This window comes from Medicago sativa, chromosome 3 (assembly GCF_051527215.1).
Source record: "Medicago sativa cultivar Bolivia chromosome 3, Bolivia_mono, whole genome shotgun sequence".
In the NCBI taxonomy this organism is placed as follows: Eukaryota; Viridiplantae; Streptophyta; class Magnoliopsida; order Fabales; family Fabaceae; genus Medicago; species Medicago sativa.
This window is the reverse complement of record NC_140751.1, coordinates 52,152,516-52,173,551: the sequence shown is the minus strand read 5'-3', so window position 1 is coordinate 52,173,551 and position 21,036 is coordinate 52,152,516. Positions and strand designations below refer to the sequence as shown.

General features: G+C 33.8%; 2 protein-coding genes and 1 pseudogene across 3 annotated transcripts; 2 read left to right on the top strand and 1 right to left on the bottom strand.

The window, feature by feature from the left end:
- Window positions 1–4,045: 4,045 nt before the first annotated feature.
- On the bottom strand, window positions 4,046–5,463 carry LOC146938184 (ATP synthase gamma chain 2, chloroplastic-like). Its single transcript, XM_085752186.1, has one exon. It carries the CDS (start codon window positions 5,414–5,416, stop codon window positions 4,355–4,357), a length of 1,062 nt encoding a protein of 353 aa, XP_085608312.1. The 5' UTR covers window positions 5,417–5,463; the 3' UTR covers window positions 4,046–4,354.
- A 1,432-nt stretch (window positions 5,464–6,895) lies between these two features.
- LOC146938183 (NADH:ubiquinone oxidoreductase, 17.2kDa subunit) lies at window positions 6,896–12,910 on the top strand. Its single transcript, XM_085752185.1, has 9 exons — window positions 6,896–7,239; window positions 8,408–8,464; window positions 8,585–8,637; window positions 10,634–10,685; window positions 10,879–10,947; window positions 11,037–11,096; window positions 11,283–11,325; window positions 11,869–11,913; window positions 12,380–12,910. The coding sequence occupies exons 1-9, from the start codon at window positions 7,128–7,130 to the stop codon at window positions 12,441–12,443; spliced, it is 555 nt and encodes a 184-aa protein (XP_085608311.1). The 5' UTR covers window positions 6,896–7,127; the 3' UTR covers window positions 12,444–12,910.
- A 1,100-nt stretch (window positions 12,911–14,010) lies between these two features.
- Window positions 14,011–19,258, top strand: LOC146938182 (putative disease resistance RPP13-like protein 1; annotated as a pseudogene). The gene is made up of 4 exons (XR_015031135.1): window positions 14,011–14,127; window positions 14,895–18,583; window positions 18,672–18,731; window positions 18,991–19,258. The product of XR_015031135.1 is annotated as a putative disease resistance RPP13-like protein 1 (transcript).
- The last annotated feature ends 1,778 nt before the right edge of the window (window positions 19,259–21,036 follow it).

Below are 21,036 nucleotides of genomic sequence, written 5' to 3'. Positions count from 1 at the left end.
ACATTATTTTGAATACCTCTTGCTCAGTTCAATCATAAACTGACTTGAGCGTACGAGCGTTTAAGGTAAAACACCCTAGTTGAGGTGCTTCATTGTCTTCCTCTGTCATGTTTCCACCACTTCGATCATTGTTTGAAATACCCTCAGATTGTATTAGGAATCTCTCCACTTACAAATCTAAATTGTTTTAAGAAAAAGTTCAAACGGCTAAACCAAATCTCTCTCAATGCTGTAATTTTCTTTGTCTTATACTCTTTCATAGGAGATGTCATAACACCTGATATTGTGGTCCACCAACTTCAATTTCATGGTAAAGGGAGTAATTTCTTTTTTAAGCCCTTCTGCTACAAGTACTTCCACCATGCACACGTGACCTTTAACCTATCTCTAAATCTAAAATGTACCCTCCAATATTAAAGTATAGAGTACTAGAAGAGTTACCTCTAAAATCATAATGTGTGGACCAAGCATCGTTTGATATCACATCACGCGTGAGGATCCTGTCATCTCAAGGGGAACTATGTTGTGATTCATCAATTATAGGTCCTTTGCTTCATAGAAAGTTTTAGCTTTTTCCAATCAATGGTACTTATATCATGCGTAGACTAATTTCATTGATATGTTTTATCATTGCACCAATAATTCAAACAAAAGCAACGTTATCTCTTTTTTTTTTTCTGAATTATTTTGTTATTTTATATTGGAGTTAGACCCTTCTTTTCCCATCCTATGAGCTTCTTGCGCGCTCAATGCAGTTCAAATTATAGAATTCGAACGACATAAACACTCCATAAAAATCTCCAAAAACACGTTGAAACATTTCAGATTTTAAAATTCGAATAGAATACGCGAGAAACTCACTGGAAGGGAAAAGTAAGAGTTAATGCATGGCAACCAACATAGGCAAATGAGGGCCCAAAATTTTGCTAGTAGTTCCTGAAAACCAGGGCCGGTTGAACCGCAAGGTTAGACAAGCCATATTTACTCCTATATGTCCTATGATAAGGAGCATTTGAAACTATTTCACATAAATTTTAAATAATAATAACAATAATAATAAATAAACTAGTGTAATTCCTTCAAAAAAATAAACTAGTGTAATAATTTTACATAATTATCGCGATAGACTATAGATACAGTATGTATTTCTTTTGTTACATTAGAGAAAAAAATAAAAAGAAATGAAACTAGAAAAATAGTGTAATGAAGTCCAACAACTATAGTCAATTAATTTACAAAACATCTTAAAAAATTAGTTTATTTCTAGTGCATCAACTATTTTAGAATTGAGGGGACATTTTAGATCCACGTAAAAAAACTCCCACCTCAAATAAAAAAATATATCGTATTAGATTTTTGTATCGGATTAAAGACAAAAGAATAACCTCAAATAATCATTCAAATCATATTAAAGACAAAAGAATAACCTCAAATAATCATGTTATGTAATGAAAACATCTTTTTGATAAAATCAAGTGTTTTTTGGGTGATTAAACGAGGATAATCCTAAAAAAAGATACAAACAATAACAAAAAAACAAGCTCGAGAGTTAACCACGCATGAATACTCATTGAATAATATTGTTGATGATATCTCCTATAATAGCACAATTGTTCGAGACGCTGCAACATCTACCATGCATGACATCTCCATTTCTTGATTGTGTAATTGACCTGTTTGTTGTTTCTCTTTGCTTTAATCTGTCTTGATTTGTAATATGAGTTTGAGTACCCTTTATATTCAATCAATATATTATAAAAAAACGAGGATTGGTTGGATACTCGAAGTTGTCTTGATGGACCTTGTTATTACGCTAATTCGACAACCATAAACATTCTAAATTGATATGATTATAAGGGCATTCGAAAGCTTAAGGCTCTCCTTATATAGTTTGGAACGAATATAATAGAATAAAATTAAAAAGAATGTATTCACGAAAAAAAAAAACAATATTCACCAACAAAAATTCTTAAGCCAAAATATATATATATATATATATATATATATATATATATATATATATATATATATATATATATGTGTGTGTGTGTGTGTGTGTGTGTGTGAAAGAATAATGAAATGAAGTTGATGAGTGACTACAACTTTTTTTTACGGAAAGAAGCTTATTGCATATCATTCAGGATAATATTCTCAATACATGGTCGTATGTAATCATAATAAGTGGGACTAGCATATAAACGAGATGTCCGTGCTAAACTATTAGTGACTCGATTAATTTGCCTCCTAATGCAACAACTTACCCTAAAGTTGTTAAATTATATCCCTGTGAGCTTAGCTCAATTGGTAGGGATATTGCATTTTATATGCAGGGGCCGGGGTTCGAACCCCGGACACTCCACTTCTCCACAATTAAATTGTGTGACCTCTAACCACTAGGCTACTTGACAAAAAAAAAACAGTTGCTAAATTATGATCGACTCGATTAGTTTGCCTCCTAATACAACCTAACCCTAAAGTTGCTAAATTGATAAAGAATGAGTTTACAATTATAATGATAAAACCCAACTCATTTTGATTCTGCCTAGTACTTTTAATCACTTCCACAACTTGCCAGCTTTTATCCTTCAGGCAGAGAACAGGGCATAGCAGGCCTTCTGCTTCGGCCTCTACTGGTGAGGGGATGCCTTCAAAATATGCAGAACTTGCATGAACAAACCAGCCTTCGGCGTCTCTAATACACATTCCATACCAAAGCAGTTGCTTTCTGAGAACAATGCAGCGTATACATTATTACATTTCATTGTTCAGATTACTGGTTTTTTCCATCTGTCATTGTGAGTTCCTTCTCTGCGTGTTTCTGCTGCAGCGCATCTGATTTGTGCCTTCTTGCAGTCATCGAGCTTGTAACAGCAGGCCTAGTGACTTCCATTGAGCTACGGACTGTATTCTCCCAAGCTGTCTCGTTCCATCTCCACCAAATACTCCAAATTGACATGGCTATCAATTGTTACTGTTGTGAGGGTCTGGTTTGACAGCACTTCAAAAACTGCTTCATTGAAACCATCAGCTTTGTCAAGATGAAGCTGTATAATATGCAACAATCCCAGCTCCTGCCAAACTTCTTTCGCAGCTGTACATTCCAAAAAAGTATGTCATTCGGTCTCATGATGAACACCTTTCTATATTATCCGCAAGACTCTCCATGGTGTAATGGTAAGCCGATTTCATCGTGTACACACCGTCTCGACTCTGCAGCCACGTTATTTGATCTCTGTCTGAATATGCCAAAGAGAAATTTTCAGAATTTCCTTTATATCTCGGTTGCTACAACATGGTTGATAACACATCTTCACGCCATTGAGCTCTTGCATGATCAATAAGTTCAGCCACTCTCATATAGTCATTACCAGTGGGAGGTTAGGTTGGGAAACCACATGTGCACCATTAGTATCTCATATCTTCATTAGTGACTACACAACTTAATTAAATAGTTTTAACAATAGAACCCAAAAAAAATAGTATTAACAAACTAAATAATAGAAATTAATGCATGTTTGGATTCTGTTATGGATTTAATTCATATTCACTGTGTAAGGGAAGATGATAGATTTAATTCACATGGATTTAAACAAGAGAAAGATGATGGAATCATGTCCCACTTCATTCCAGTCATTTTCATAAAATTCCAACAGTGGAAAATTACTTCATAGCACTTCATTTCATCCTATTCCGTCAATCCAAACAAAGTCTAATTTATTTAGTAAGGGAAGTTGAACAAAAACATCCTGAAATCAGATGACAGAGCAAGGTTTTGCTATTACCCTCCTGAAAGTTTTCTCCAAACCAAAGTTTAACTCAAGCAACACATTTATTTCAATTACAAAACCAAGCATGATGCAACTAACAAATGCACAACCATTTGATAATTAGATACAACAAAGCAAAGCAATTCCCATTTCATCCTATTCCATCAATACAAAAACAAAGTTTTTTCTTTGTAAGGGCAGTTGAACAACAAAAACAAGCTAAAAATATGACAGACCAATGTTTTGCTATTACTCAAAAAGGTTTCTTTAAACCAATATTTAACTCAAGCAGCAACCATTTATTTCAACTACAAAAGCAAACATGATCATGATTTTACAACAAATGCACAAACCATTGATAACAAAGATAAATTTAAGCAAAGCAACTCTCTTTTCTTGAATCACAACAACTATATGAATTAGGGGTCAAAATCCCCCACCTACATTCTGTATTTCTTGATCAACTTTTCATACATAACCTATAAGTGAAGTTAAGAAACTATATAATCCCATATGTTGTGCATATTAACAACAACAATCAAAATTTCAACATTTCTCAACAATACAATGCTGAAAAATGAAACGAATCAATCAATTGGTCTTAATGCTTCAGCTCCAGCAACAATCTCCAAAATCTCACCAGTAATCTTAGCTTGTCTTTCTCTATTATAAGCAACAGAAAGCTCCTTCGTCAACTCAACAGCATTATCCGTAGCATTCGACATAGCACCCATTCTCGCAGCAAGTTCACTAGCCAATGATTCTTGCAATGCCTTCAAAACTTGACTATTCAAATAAAGTGGCATCATTGCATCAAGAATCTGCGCAGGATCTTGCTCAAATTCCATAACCGGAACACACCCATCTTTCATTTTCTTCTTCTTCTTCACATCTTTCTTCAAAGCCAATTTTCCATCTTTCGAAGTTAACCTAAAAAACTCATCTTCTAAAACATCAACACTATTCCCATTCACATCAAAAACTTCGCCTTTTTTCGATAAAGGTAACAACGTTTGAATCACCGGATTAAACCTAACTAAAGAAACAAACTTTGTGTAAACAAGTTCAACTTTATCAACTTCCTCAGTAACGAAAAGCGAAAAAACATCATCAGCAATAATTTGTGCATCTTTTGTTGTCGGAAAACCGACATTGTCGATAAACCTATCAACCTCAACAAAACTCCTACGGTTAAAATAAGAACTACCCTTTTTTCCAACACTGATAACGACACAATTGATACCAAGATTCTTCAATTCCGCGACTCGGGCTTCGGCTTTTTTAGCGACGGAGTTGTTGAATCCGCCGCATAAGCCACGGTCACCGGTGATGACGATGAGTGCGACGGTTTTAACGGGACGGACGGCGGTTAAAGGGACGACAACGTCGTCGTTTTGGAGGGATTGGTTGATGGAATGGAGGGTTTCGGCGAAGGCTTCGGAGAAGGGACGGGAGTTGATAACGGCTTCTTGGGCGCGACGGACTCTAGCGGCGGCGACGAGTTTCATAGCCTCGGTGATTTTTTGAGTAGTTTTGACGCTGTTGATTCGGTCGCGGATTTCGCGGATTCCGCAACGGATTTGGAAGGGTTTTGGAAAGTGGGGTTTTGAGGGGATTCCATTTGTGAGAGTGGTGGAAATGGAAAACATTGGGGTTTCTGAGATGGGGTTTCTGAGATGGTTTTTGGTTTTGGTTTGGTTTCAGAGTTGGGGATGGACGGTTGATATTGCTTGCAAGAGTCACTGTTTGGGAGAAGAATGAAGTGGTGGGCTTATGAGATTGATTGGGCTTTCTAATTGCCTTGTTAAATTGCTCTTAGGCACTCAGAAATGATCTATTTAGTTTCAACTGCAGTTAACTAACGTTCACTTCGTACCGATCACTTCGTAGTTGATTGTGGTTCGTTAATTGTATTTGTCGTTGAATTATGTCTTATACCAAAACAGAAACAACAACCTCCATTCATCAAACAATGTCTTTGTAAGTTGTGTTTTTCTGAGTCCCTTGTTTACTCTTATGCTAAAAAAAGTTCTTCGGAAGTTATCTTCTGAAGGTTTTACAACAAAAATAAAAATGTCGATTGACAGCTACAAGCCTAAGGTTTTAGAATTTTTTTTCCATGTTCGATCGAATGAATTTCACCTTGTTTAACAAGTTTCTCTTAATTGCGCTTTTCTTATTTTGTTACGAAGCAAACCTTTTCCAAGCCTTTTTCTATACCCTTAACTTCACTCTACGCATCAAGAAACCCTCACAAAACACACATATACCCGTCAAAGCATAAGAAGATATATTGCGCACAATTGTAAAGACTGATATTTCAAGTAAGATGAAACTATAATGGACGACAAAACTCTCTCATAATAGACTTTTATGTTGTTACATTTCATGTTAAATTTGAACTCATGACCTCTAATTAAGTTAACAAAGATTCGAATTATCTCGTTTAAGTGTTTTTAAGTAAATTTACACTCCCTAAAAAAAGTATACTTAGGCACATATACCAACTATAGAAATTTAAAATATAATTGATTACTAAATAAAAAATTATTGAAAATCAATAATATCAATTTGAAATAATCTATGCATGCGTGAAAAAAAAAATTGAGAGTAAAAAAATAAGGGTTAAATATGTTTTTGGTCCCTATAAATATACCAACTTTTCGTTTTAGTCCCTCTAAAATTTTCCTTCAACTTTTAGTCCCTATAAAATTTTCAATCACTACTTTTGGTCCCTATTTTTAAGTTAATTTTTGTATTTTTTATGAAATTGTGCAGTAATGTGTAGAATATTGTAAAAAAAATTCCCCAAAAAATTAATTTTTTTTTATCAAAACATAAATTAATTATGAATTTTTAATCGTCAAAGCTATAAAAATTCATATTAAATTCATGTTTTGTTAAAAAATTCTAAATTTTTTTGGGAGAGATTCTTATATTATTATGAATTTTTCTGCAAAATTTTATTCAAAAACATATATTCTACATATGAGTTTACTTTAAAAGAGGGACCAAAAGTGAACATGGAAAATTTTTTAAGGACTACAAGTTGAACGAAAATTTTATTTTAGAAGAACTAAAACGAAAAGTTAGTATATTTACAGTGACCAAAAACATATTTAACCCAAATTTTTTAAACAAATAATGACATTAATTAACCACGAGAGAAAAACCAAAGATAAAAAACAAAACTCAGATTTTGTGTTTTCCCTGTTTCTCACACACATAGATGCTCCAGAATCAACGTTATATTCCAAACTTGTTGTGTGTTCTAATCTCTAACGTTGTATTGTTACAACCATGATGCTGTCACTGTACCACAATTGAATTTCTTTACCCCCAATAAATAAATAAATAAAAATGCGGAGGGTACTTGGGAAGATTACTGGGTTGTTCACCAATCGAACTATGGCTGGTGTGGATAAAACTGGGAATAAATATTTCACCAGAAATGAACAAATTGATGGTATCAGTAAGTGTTTTTTTCTTCATCTTTTCTCTATCCTTTAATATATATATATGCTTGTGTTTATTGGATTTATGGGTTTTATTGATTTTTGGTGTATGCCAAAAGGGTGTTTTTGCATTGCAATGATCAGCTCATTGTAATTGTAATACTTTACATACTAAGCACCCAATTAGACACGACACTGATACGTAGACACCTATGAAACACATACTCCTCGGGTTTGGCGTGTGTCTGACACCGACACATGTGATTACATTGGATTATGTCATTTTCTCAAATTATTATCGGTGTCGACGTGTCAATGTCGTGTCTGTGTTTGAGTTTGTGCTTCATAAGTAGACTCTGATAGGAATTTAAGAAAATGGAAGTGATCGAATATAACTGCATAAAGGTGTGTTGGAAACATGATACTCTTTCAATCATAAGTGTTGGTGCTAAAATATACTCATATGGTATACTTTGTGTTCTTAATTTGTTTTATAAATGCTGAGCTTGGAGACTGGTGGGAAAGGCAAGGTTTTTTGTGGTTAATATTTTCAAAATATCAAATTTTCGTAATTTTTTCTACTAGATTATTAAAGAAATTTAAGTTTAAAATTGTGCATTGGCATACGTGACAGAGTCAACTAGGTCAAGTGATATGGGACGGAGGGAGTAGTAAGTAGTAACAGTGGGCGTTTGGAGAATCGAAGTGAAACGCAGCCTTAACCGAGGCCGCATTGTGGTTTTGCAAGATGAAAAACTGTCGTGGCTCAAATCGCGGTCAGGACCTTTATTTAAATCTGGGCGTCGTAGTCCAATCTTAGTGATCAAAGAGAAGTCGCGTAGAAATTTTATTCACCTCACTCCGAGGAGATAGTGGGGGTTTGAACTTGTGATTTGTAAGTTGCAGGTGTTATGCTCCACTTGGCCAACCCTATTGAATTTAAACTTTTAAGAAGGGTGAGATTAACTTGAATTTAGAAAAAACAAGAAAAAAAATTTGACAGCTATTTTCTGCTGCTAGATTGGTTCATTCATAATATCATTTGGTGCACTTTAGTATGAATGTAACATTTTAAAACCATGGTTCTTACTTATTTTACTGTTTATTTTTTTATTTTTTTTCTGTTGCATTTGTAGCTCACTTTATAAAGAATCTGTCTGATTATACTTGTTTTTGGTTTCCTAGTGAAAGAGAAGAGATGGGTGGTGTTTAAGGGAGAGCATGATCCTACATCCATTCCAGGTATATATTTTATGGTAGCTATCGTTCAACTGCTAAAATTATTGGTTTTTTGTCCACATCTATTAATACATGTGATTCTATTTCGTATTATTGATGGATTGCTGATGTTAATTATTTTAGTTGAATGGATATGTTGGTTGAATGGGCAGCGTAAAAGGGCTCCAACTCCAGAGGTAAATTGAAATGCATTTATATATACATATTCATTTGCTAGTTCTGCGATGTTATCTAAAGTTGTTGATGTTTGTTAATATTTTCACGTCATAGCCAGTGTTGTTAAATAGTGGTTACAACGTCGTTATATTGCTATAACATAGGAGAATTTGAAAAAATCGCATTGTTTGGCAATACACTATTTACAGCAAAATGTTATCAAATAGTGGTTATAGCATAGCATAGGGACAACATTTTTTCACTATTTAACGATTTGTTCAATAAGGACAAAATTTTGGCTAAGATAGGGACAACTTTGTAGCGGAGTTTGTTCAGAAAACAGTGGTTTGTTCAAACTCTGCTACACAGAAAATAGTTAGCTAAGATATATCACTAGTCACTACTGAGTAGCGGAGTTTGAACAAACCGCTATTTTCTGAAATCTGCGATTGCTAACACTGGTCATAGCAAGACTAGATGACATTATATGCAATTATTTTTTATTAAAGTGTTGTGCGTGTATGAATTCGTGTTTCTCTGAATATTACTTAGAGGGCAATGGTCGACTCATGACATATTCTTGCAGACTAAGGAAACAAGGAATGCAGTAGGTTATCGTAATTCTTTTACAAGAACATTCTGTTCTTGTAATATTCGGTGCAATCTCTTCAAAGAAATATTGATATTATTTTTTGTCTCAACGCTCTGGTTCCTATGGGAAAGGGACCCTAGTAATCCGGAATTGGCCCAGAAGGAAGTTGATTGCAATCATGGTCATCACTTATCAAATTGTTTCTGAGATAATATATTTGGTTAGAACCAATTACCGTTCATTCTGAAATTAACTTCACCTTAATTATCTTTAACAAATTATACATTTCATCATAAAGAGTTCTAAAGATTTCTTTAGAAGTAGATTATTGCGAGCATTAACAAATATTCCACCGTAGCAAATCCTGTTGAAACAGTTCTAACATTAAAACCTATTAGAGGTATCGAACATCCGTGGCATTAGGTAAGTCTGACTAGATTTTCCTTTTCTCAGGGGATCTCAAGCACTCTCGATTCTCTTTGCCTTCATAACTTTCCTCAGTTCATATGAGGTGCATTATAACTAATGCTTGGGAATATCTCTGTCTCCCCTCTGTCTCTTTGTATAGAATCCCAAATGTCCTCTTTGTATCAACTATTAAATAGTGTTTTTCAAGTTGAAGAATTCGCCCATGGATTGACTGTGACCTCATAAAAGTTGCACCACCATCTTTAATTTATTTTTCAGCCCCTTCTTGCTTAACGAAGGGGGACAATGGGAAAGAAGCTTTAAAATGCAATGCTTTGGGGATGTTTGGAATTTCAAGCTATATTCTTTCAGATATGAGAACAATAAGATTAGTAGGGATGAAGCACAGACACTCTTCGAATAAGCCGTGTCCCAGTGTCGAACATGTGTCGTGTCCGACACCGACACGACACCGACACATATAATTACACTGAATTATATGATTTTCTTAAATTATTAACGGTGTCGGCGTGTCAGTGTTCGTGTCCATATCTGTGCTTCATAGGGGAGACTTGAAGGAATTCGTATGCTAGTATTGATTTACTGTCGAGTGAGTTGCAATTTCATCACTCCATGTATCACTTCATCCTTGGTGATGGTCATCGGTTGATAAAAATATAGTGTTCCGGTTTGATGATACAATTAGGTGGGAATTGATATGACTGTAAATGCACATGGGTTGGACTTTGTAGGCATGGATGTGATTTTAAGGGTAGCATGGTTGGAGACATTAGGTAGGTGTTTAGTGAATTGGAAGAAAATTTCATGGCCTTTAATCATAGGAATCATAGGACTAGTCTTAAGCTATTGTGATGCAAAACTTATTCATGAATTGGTTGCTCGATTTTGTAATGGGGTAGTAAACTGTTAAACTAAGCTTTAGAATATGAATGTTTCCAGCTAAGTGAAATTATTATTTATAGTCTTTGCTTGAATTGCTTTTTTATTCGTTTCAGGAACAGATGGAATTGGACGCAAGACGTGAGCAAGTCAAGCAAAATGTTGCTCGTATGTGTCACTTATACTTCCACCTTATCTATCAAATTTTTTGAATACTTCACTCTGATTTAGTTAGATTCTTCGTGTATATTTTTTGTCGCCGTTGCATGAGATGGTTCTCATTATCATAAATAAAATTATTTTTGGCCAAGTTTAGTTCTATACAGAGATCTTAACACAAACTGTTTTTTCTTTCACAAAGTTCTCAAGAAAGAAGAAGAGGAAAGGAAAGCCAAAGAAGGAAGTAGAGTCAGGCGTGTCGTCAACACTGGTAAGATGCTTAAATTTTGATTGTTACTATTGCAATATTTTTCTTTACTTACTCTTAGGAATTATAACTAATTTATATTTCCATTGTAGGAAACGCTAGTGGTCCAGACTTGAAAAGTTTTATGCAGCAGTTTCCGGTTTCTTCCGAAGGTAGTCATCTTACTGTTGTTAACTTTTTGACAGAAATAACGAGTTCTTTCTTTATTTTTGTTTCCTTTTTCCAAAGTTAAATTATTTAGATAAACTTGAATCACACATATACTGGAGATCTATTTTGACTTTTAGTTGTTTTAAATTTGAATATAATGTTTGACACATTTACTTTCTTTAATATAGGTAACGAGGTTGAAGAATCACCTGGCACAAGGGATGACTTGAGGTTGGTCTTTTGAAATTGATAGTTTGATGCATAAACATCTCGTTTGATGCATGTTCTTATGGACACCCCCACTCCGAACACAGACACGCGCACAAAAGCTCTTGTTGGCACTTACTTTGTAGTTTGTGGCTAACGTAACAACTTTTATTCCTTTCTCATGTCTTTTTTCCTTAATTTAATGGATTTTCATTTTTATTTTTTTCTTCCAATCCTTTTGTTTAGATATTTTCATGAATTTGTGAATCAATCTTCTCTGTGTTCCTGTAAATCCCTAAGTAGAATCATTACTAAGAATAAATCCAGTCACTATATTGATTTTAATACTTGTGATTGTGTACTCTGGAAATGACATTCTTTTGTTGAAGGACTGTGATCCTCAGTGCTGTTGTTTTGAAATCCATGTGTTTCTTTGTGCTATTTTAGATGCTCTTTGAACTTTAATTGTTATTGGTGTCTTCTGTTCTCTGTGGAATCATGTTTTTTCTTTCCTTTATAAAATAGTTCAGGAGTAACAATTCAAGTAACCATTTCATCTTTCTGCAGGAGTTCTCAAGACAGCAAAGATAAGAATGCAGAAGATGAGCTTGAGTATGTCCAAGTGTTTATATTTGGCCAGTTTGTTACATATTACTAAAAAAAAAATATTTTGGTATCCAATAATTTTGATATAATCTTTTTAGGGATTTTTAAGAAACTAACTTCTCATTAAAACAGTTCAGTTTTTCGATTTCTATCATATTAACATTTTTATTAAAATATGTAACAAACAGATAAAAACTCTTAAAACTTATTATTATTATTTTTTTTTTGAAGGATAAAACTTATTATTATTTTTATAAAAATTAATAATTTAAAAAAACTGCACACTAATTGAACATAGCTTTTATAATAATTAATAAAACAAAATATATGCTCGTTCATAAATCTGGAGTAATAATACTAGCATTTTAAACATATTAGATGACTTTATCAGAGATATTTCTCAAGTTCTAACCCTCATAGTTCATATCATTACTCTATCAATTGTAATCTGTTTGTAAAATTTTGCTTTCAGGACTTCAGAGCCAACTGGGTCAGGTGTATCTTTTAAACCTGGAACCTGGCAGCCTCCAACTTGATCTGGGAGGACCTTACTGACACCAACATTCCTGATTTTGCCTCATTCTGATTCGAAAACCGTGCGTGATGTTTTATTTATTCCTCAAGAATTTTGGTATAATTTATGTGTGTGATCAAGTTTTTCAAAATTGTAATTCATTGATTCACCTTTGTTCGACGAATATGACCACAATGACAACTTGACGCGTTATGCATTTGCAGTGCATATTGCGCTGCGGAGTAACCTAGTTCTTTCCAAATAATATCTTAGTTTTGATGCATTTTGATGTTTCAAATCTAAACATTAACAAAGGTGACCTTGCAAGCAAGGAGCACTTACTGGCGTAGTTATTTGTCTGAAAATATGGATGTATTGGATTGTTATTACAATCTTATCCATATCACTTGGAGCAATTAGTTATGAGCTGTTGTAACTTACAATTCACATTATCATAGATAACAGGATTCAGTTATCCTTTCCTTTCTATTGGACTATCCTCTTATATATCTCAGGTGCAACTACAATTAATTTTGAATGAAGACATTATTCCTCAATCACTTTTTATATGCTATCAATGAGCCTGTAAGGACTTGTTTAGATCGACTTATTTGAGTTTATCTATTGGCATAACTACTTGTGAGACTTTGGGAGAATTTATGAAAATAGCTTATGATATATTCGTGAGTTGTTATCAACATATTTCTCATAAGTTCTCATATGCAAACATATTATAGTTTATAATTTATATTTTATATAAAAACAATTTAACTTTGTTAAAAAAAAAAACAAACATATTTTTCATATGTTCTCATGTATAAATAGATTATAGTTTGCTCAAAAAAAAAATAGATTATAGTTAAGTCTAATGCATTCTTGGAATAAAAATAAATAAAAAATAAAAAGTCTAATGCATTCTTATGCGACACCCCCTCCCTAGTGTCTAAGAAAAGAGCGTCACAAATTTTTAAATACAATTTTTAGTATCTGAATAAGGTACTCTATTTTAATTTTTTATTTTATTAAATAAATAATAATTGATTTAATTGCATGCTTGGTGATGTACATTTATTTTAGACTTTAAGTTGGTCTCATACGATTAAAAAGTTTTAAGTTGATCCCTTACGTTATTGATGTAGCATAAACACATCATTTTTGTGACATTTTGAGTTAATTTTGTCTAACATCTAAAGTTATTCACATATGCATCTCTGTTAGCCATGTGGATATTTTAGACGAAAATTTGACTAAATTGACTAACTTATTGTAAGGTTAGTAGATAAAGGACCAACTTAAAAAAAAAAAAAAATTAAATATAAAGAACCTAAAATAAACTCGTAAAACCTATAGCCATTTAACCATAATAATAATTAGAGATTGGCTTATAAAAAAAAAAAAAAAAGAATTGTTGTAAACACTAAAGCAATCGGTTAGAAGTTCGATCTTTGACTTTCGTCTACGAAGAAACTCTCAAGCAACCGGTTACAAGTTTGATATTTGACTATTGTCTAGGGGAAAAAATAGACCAAGGGGTGAGAATCCATCTAATGTATCTAACATATTATCTTCCTATTTCCTCTTGGGAAGGTGCCAGCCATTCATTTGCGTTGCTCAGTTGACACAAAAAGGAGTCTCCTTCATTTTCTTTTCCACTTGTGCTGCTGCCTCTAAACCTTTCTTCAGGAGATCTTATTCTTTCTTCCCAAGTAATCTTCTCTATCTCTCTCAATTAATAATCTTACTTTAGTTTACTTAATTTGGTTGTATAGTTAATTAATTTGTTCCTTTTGAGCCAAAGTCACTTCTATGTGTTCTTATGAATAACTTTTTCATGAATTTTTTAGATGCTATTATCACATTCTATGCTTAGTTTCGTCTTGTTGCTGGTCCACCCCCGCTCGACACATGTCCTCCCTCAAAGTTGAGCGGGAATGGACTCAAAATAAAGAAGACATTAATTTGTTGCAGTCATAATCTTTTATGATATTCATTGCATGCATTTAATTCTTGAGTGTTACATGGTAATATGTTTCATTTATTAACTTTATATAATATGGAGTGGGAGAAATATAAGTCACAAATGCTTTAGATGTAGAAACCAGTGATCATTCTTTGTTGTTTACAATGCAGATATTCGACAGTTGTTATGAGTTTATAATAACTGCATAATGTGTTGTTAATCAGATAGACCAAAATTTTCAATCTAAGTTTTTGATAATGGAGAATGCTTGTTATAGCGAATTTTTTCCTTTCGGACTCATCACGACCAGTGTATATCTATCTTCGAGATACTGTAGCAAAATCCCTCTTTTCTATCCTACCATTTTTTTATTCCGCCAAATGAGAATCTAAGGTCAGGACAGGCACAGTTCGTGACAGCTTCGCGATGCTATACGTCGCGAGGAATAGCAGAATAGATAATTCTTGTTCCATTAATTTCACTTTACTAACTAAACTACACAACATCTTGCAGAGAGCCTCTCAGGCTTGTGTATCACGCTCACATCTCGAGACCCTTCATTTGTGCTCAATATCATGGCCGAGCTGATTGCGGGGGCGTTTCTTTCATCTGTTTTTCAAGTGACTATTGAGAAATTGGCTTCAAAAGATTTCAGAGGCTGCTTGCGTAAAGGGTTGGTGAAAAAACTTGAAATCACACTGAATTCTATCCATCAATTGCTAGATGATGCAGAAATAAAGCAGTACCTAAGCTTAAACGTGAAGAATTGGCTTGATGATCTAAAACATGAGGTATATGAAGTAGATCAACTATTGGATGAGATTGCTACAAATGCACAACAAAAGGGCAAGATGAAACACTTCCTTTCAGCTTTTACTAATCAATTTGAATCTAGGATCAAAGATTTGCTAGACAATATAGAATTTCTTGCAAAGCAAAAGGGCGCGTTGGGATTGAAAGAAGGAACTTGTGCTCGTAATGAACTTGAAGTCGGTTCGAAATCTTCAAAACGATTGCCAAGAACGTCTTTGGTGGATGAATCTAGCATATGTGGTAGAAATGACGATAGAGAGGAAATAATCAAATTTTTACTTTTAGACAATGGTAGCAGAATCGGCGCACCAATAATCAGCATAGTGGGTCTTGGCGGGATGGGTAAGACCACCCTTGCCCAGCTTGTGTACAATGACCACAGGATTCAGGAAAGCTTTGAACTTAAAGCTTGGGTCTATGTTTCAGAATCTTTTGATGTTGTTGGACTCACTAAAGCAATGCTCGAGTCATTTGATTCTTCACTAAACAGTGAAAACTTGCAAGTACTCCAACATCAATTGCAGCAGAGGCTAACAGACAAGAAATATTTGCTTATTCTAGATGATGTTTGGAATGGAAATGGGGAATGTTGGGAGCAGTTAATACTTCCCTTTAACAAAGGACATAAAATCTGCGAAGTTATTTGATTTAGAGAGATTGGGGGGAGAGTGATTGTTGGAGTTTATTTGCAAGACTTGCTTTTCGCAACAGAAATGTGATTGAATATCCAAATCTTGTATCAATCAGCAAGACTATTGTAGAAAAATGTGGAGGGTTGCCAATAGCAGTAAAAACATTAGGGAACCTCATGGGAAGAAAATTCTCTCAATGTGAATGGATTAAGATACTGGAGACTGATCTGTGGCGTTTATCGGAGAGTGATAGTAGCATAAATCCAATATTAAGATTGAGTTATCATAATCTTCCTTCTAATCTTAAGTGTTGTTTTGCTTACTGTTCCATATTTCCCAAGGGATATAAGTTTGACAAGAAAAAATTGATCAATCTTTGGATGGCAGAAGGTTTATTGAAGTTTCGCGGAGGAGACAAAAGCGAAGAAGAGTTGGGTAATGAATTCTTCGATGATTTAGAGTCCATTTCATTTTTCCAAGAACAACCATATTTGTGGGGTGATAAGCGTTTCTTCATGCATGATCTTGTCAATGATTTGGCAAAATCAGAATCTCGGGAATTTTGCTTGCAAATTGCGGGTGATTTAGTGCAATACATATCTGAAAGGACACGTCACATTTGGTGCTCTCTTAGTTTGAAAGATGGTACTATAATACTAAAGCGCATTTGTAAGATTAAGGGATTACGCAGTTTGTTGGTACTAGGCTATGGTGACAAATGCTTCAAGATAAGCAACAATGTACAACACGATTTGTTTTCAATACTAAAGCATTTGCGTTTGTTATCATTCAACCGTTGTAATCTCACAGAGCTAGCTGATGAGATAAGCAATTTAAAGCTTTTGCGTTATTTAGACCTATCTCGCACAAGTATTAAAAGGTTGCCTGATTCCATTTGTAAGTTGTATAATTTACAAACACTGATATTGCAAAGTTGTCCATTGAGTGAGCTGCCTTCAGATTTTTACAAACTTGCAAATTTACGCCATCTTTATCTGGAACACACTCGTATAGAGAAGATGCCAGAGCATATAGGGAGACTAAACCATCTTCAGACGCTGACTACTTTTGTTGTCGGAGAGCAAGGGGGTCTGATATCAAAGAGTTGGCTGAACTCAACCATCTTGAAGGGAAAATTTGTTTTTCAGGGTTGGAAAATGTCATCGATCCTACGGATGCTGCAAAAGCAAATTTGAAAGATAAGAAACATCTTGAAGAATTAAACATGGAATCGTGTTACGGTTACAACAGAAGAGAAATGATTGTCTATGAGGCTCTTCAACCAAGTAGCAACTTGAAGAGGCTCACCATTACATGTTACAGAGACACTAGCTTTCCAAATTGGTTAAAAGGTTGTCATTTACCCAATTTAGTGTTTCTTAAACTACTGCGATGTGGACTATGTTCCAAGTTGCCACCACTTGGGCAGCTCCCCTCTCTCAAGGAGCTTTCTATTTCACGCTGTGATGGAATAGAGTTCATCGGCGAAGAGTTTTACGGCCATAGTTTAACAAATGTACCATTCAGGTCACTTGAAGTTTTGAAATTTGACAGGATGCATGGTTGGCAGGAATGGTTATGTCTTGAAGGGTTTCCTTTGCTTAAAGAGCTTTATATAAAAGATTGTCCCAAACTGAAAAGTGCTTTACCTCAACACCTTCCTTCTTTGCAAAAATTGGAGATTACTCGTTGTGGAGAGTTGAAGGCTTCAATTCACAAGGCTGCTAATATCTTCGAGTTAGAGCTAAACGGATGTGATAGCATTTTGGTAAATGAATTGCCGTCCAACTTGAAAAGGTTCATCCTTCACGGAAATCGGTTCGTAGAATTCTCCCTTGATCAAAACTTTTTCAACACTGCCATTCTTGAAGAATTGAAGTTAGATGTTAGTGGCTTCATCAAATGTCCATCTTTGGATTTGCGCTGCTATAATTCTCTTCGCAAACTTTATATTAAAGGATGGCGCTCCTCCTCCTTGCCCATTTCACCACACTTGTTCACCAATCTCCATTATCTTGTGTTGTATGATTGTCAACATCTGGAATCGTTTGCCGTGGGAGGTTTGCCTTCTAATTTGTACAGGCTTGAAATATACGATTGCCCAAAACTAATCGCTTCAAGAGGGGAGTGGGGTTTATTGGAACTCAATTCTCTGAAAGAATTTAGAGTTAGTGATGACTTTGAAAACATGGAGTCCTTTCCAGATGAGAGTCTGCTGCCACCAACTCTTCACACTCTTCATTTGTATAAATGTTCAAAGCTAAGAATAATGAACTACAAAGGTTTTCTCCATCTCAAGTCTCTCAAATCTCTATATATTGAAAACTGCCCTAGTCTTGAGTGCTTGCCAGAGGAGGGTCTGCCCAACTCCCTTACTATGTTGTCCATTACCAATTGTCCATTACTCAAGCATCCGTACCAAAAGGAGAAAGGAGAGCGTTGGCATAAAATTCGTCACATCCCTTATGTGAAGATTGGTAAACGTAGGCATCCAAGGCACCTTTGACCTCTTTCTTACGTGACCTGAAATAAATCATACTCATGTGGCCGTCTACTCTCACGCACAAGTGCAAGCGCAACATTTAGACGCCAAGTTATTTCACTGTTGGTGGAGGTGCGAAGTTCTCAAGAAAGAAGAAGTTTAGTTCTATACAGAGATCTTAACACAAACTGTTTTTTTCTTTCGCAAAGTTCTCAAGAAAGAAGAGGAAAGGAAAGCCAAAGAAGGAAGTAGAGTCAGATGTGTTGTCAACACTGGTTAGATGCTTAAAATTTGATTGTTATTATTGCAATATTTTTCTTTACTTACTCTTAGGAATTATAACTAATTTAGATTTCTATGCAGAAAACGTTAGTGGTCCAGACTTGAAAAGTTTTTAGCGGCAGTTTCCGGTTTCTTCCAAAGGTAGTCATCTTACCGTTGTTATCTTTTTGACAGAAATAACGAGTTCTTTCTTTATTTTTGTTTCCTTTTTACAAAGTTAAATTATTTAGATAAACTTGAGTCAAACATGTACTGGATTGAGCAAAGCTTTTATGATAGTTAATGAAACAAAATATATGCTTGTTCATAAACCTGGAGGAATAATACAAGCATATAGTTATAACCCTCATATACTCATTACTTTATTAATTGTAATCTGTTGGTAAAATTTTGCTTTCAGGACTTAGGTGCATCTTTTAAACCTGGAACATGGCAGCCTCCAACTTGAACTTGAAATGGGAGGACCTTACTGACACAACATTCCTGATTTTGCCTCATTCTGATTCGAAAAGCCGTGCGTGATGTTTTATTTATTCCTCGAGAATTTTGGTATAATTTATGTGTGATCAAGTTTCTCAAAATTATAATTTACATTTGTTCGACGAATATGACCACAAAGACAAGTTCACGCGTTATGAATCTGCAGTGCATATTGCCCTGTTGAGTAACCTAGTTCTTTCCAAATAATCTCTTATTTTGATGCATTTTGATGTTTCAAATCTAAACATTAACAAAGGTAGGATGTGAATGTACAAGTACTTTTGGATGACCTTGCAAGCAATTGCAAGCAAGGACCCCTTGCTTGAGTCTCAACTGTAAACCTGAAATGGCACATAATTGTTATCAAAATTACTGGCTAAGCTATTTTTCATTTAATGCTTCCAAACAAACGTGGAAGGAATATATAGTTGTTGCATGACATATTTCATGATGAGGTTGTGGAAATTAAGGATTTTGAAATTGCCTCTTCATGATTCATTGGTAGATGAAGAAATGATGAGGTGAGAAAATCAACAACATACCAATGGAAATGGTCAAGTTTACTTCAACATACTCCCTTCGTTTCACAATACTTGTCCATTTTGAAGAAATTACACATACCAAGAAATCAAATAAATGTCATTTTTTATGAAATTCTTGGTGTTTTTTCTATAATACCCTTACTCATTTATTATTTCATTCTATTATTTCTCTCTTTATAATAAATAGGTAAGGATATTATTGATAAACAAATAATTAATGTTGCATTGAAACTTGAAAGTGACAAATAATATGAAACAAAATTATTCTCCAAAATGGACGAATATTGTGAAACAGAGGGAAATCTCAAACTTGATGGTGAGGTTTTCTATGAAAAAATTAATTGTGATTGCTCATAAATGGCACGTCAACCACATTTAGACTAGTTATTGCACCTTTTATTTCAAGTCGGATGAGTTTTGTTTCTATTAATAAATTTAAAACTTTTTATACTATCAATCGTAACATCATTAAAAAAATTTAACTTAAATTCTACATAAAAGCCATAAATAAGATAAATTGTAATCGTAACATCATTAAAAAAAATTAACTTAAATTCTACTTAAAAGTCACAAATAAGATAAATTGTAATATAGTATAGAAGTATAAAATAGATGGTAAAGATAAAGTTAATTATAAATTTTTAGAATGTACGAGAATCAAATAAAAATGGAGAATGTTACCCCAGGGGCATTGGTTAAGCACCAAAAGAAGCAAGTTTTTGTTAAAAAGTAATTTAATTATTACTTGATGAAAAGTGACAGTTTATAGTTTCAAAACAGAAAATTCTATTTTTGGATTCCTTAACCAATGCCACGGGGGCACTGGTTAACAAGACCCAATAAAAATTTAACTTATATTGTTCTTCTTAAAAAAAACACTTATAATGTTTCTACTTCTCAAAATAGATTATATTGTTTATATTATAATATAATTGTTCATGAGATTTAACTAATTTTTTAATTAAAATTTAAATAATTTTATTAAAAAGATAAATCGTAATTACAATAGTTTAAACAAATGATATAATTGTGTATGGAGTTTAACTCCATTGGTAGTGACATTTATAATATATGCAAGAGTCGGGTTTCGACTGACACTCCACTTAGGTGAATTTCTAACTAATAGACTATTTAATAAAAAAAATAATAAATTATATAATAGGAAGAAAATATTACCCTAAAATTATATATTCTTTTTTTTTTGGGTTTTAAAAATTATATATTCCTCCCCTCAAAAAAAAGTAAATTCCTCTCTCAATTTTTTTTATATATACTAGTATATTTACCCAGCGTTGCCCGAGTTAGACATATAACTTTGTATAATTGAAAATTTATATATCCACTGACAAATATAATTAACTGGATTTAGAAAAATTATTAACATATATAGAATAAAATAAACATTTTTTAAGTATCCGGACTTG

What these genes read in the sequence shown, in the direction of transcription:
- LOC146938184 (XM_085752186.1), bottom strand. Translation starts at nt 5,416, where the DNA reads ATGTTTTCCATTTCCACCACTCTCACAAATGGAATCCCCTCAAAACCC.
- LOC146938183 (XM_085752185.1), top strand. Translation starts at nt 7,128, where the DNA reads ATGCGGAGGGTACTTGGGAAGATTACTGGGTTGTTCACCAATCGAACT. An exon ending in CAGGCGTGTCGTCAACACTG is followed by an intron (nt 10,948 to 11,036) that starts GTAAGATGCTTA and finishes TTTCCATTGTAG; the next exon opens with GAAACGCTAGTGGTCCAGAC. An exon ending in GTTTCCGGTTTCTTCCGAAG is followed by an intron (nt 11,097 to 11,282) that starts GTAGTCATCTTA and finishes TCTTTAATATAG; the next exon opens with GTAACGAGGTTGAAGAATCA.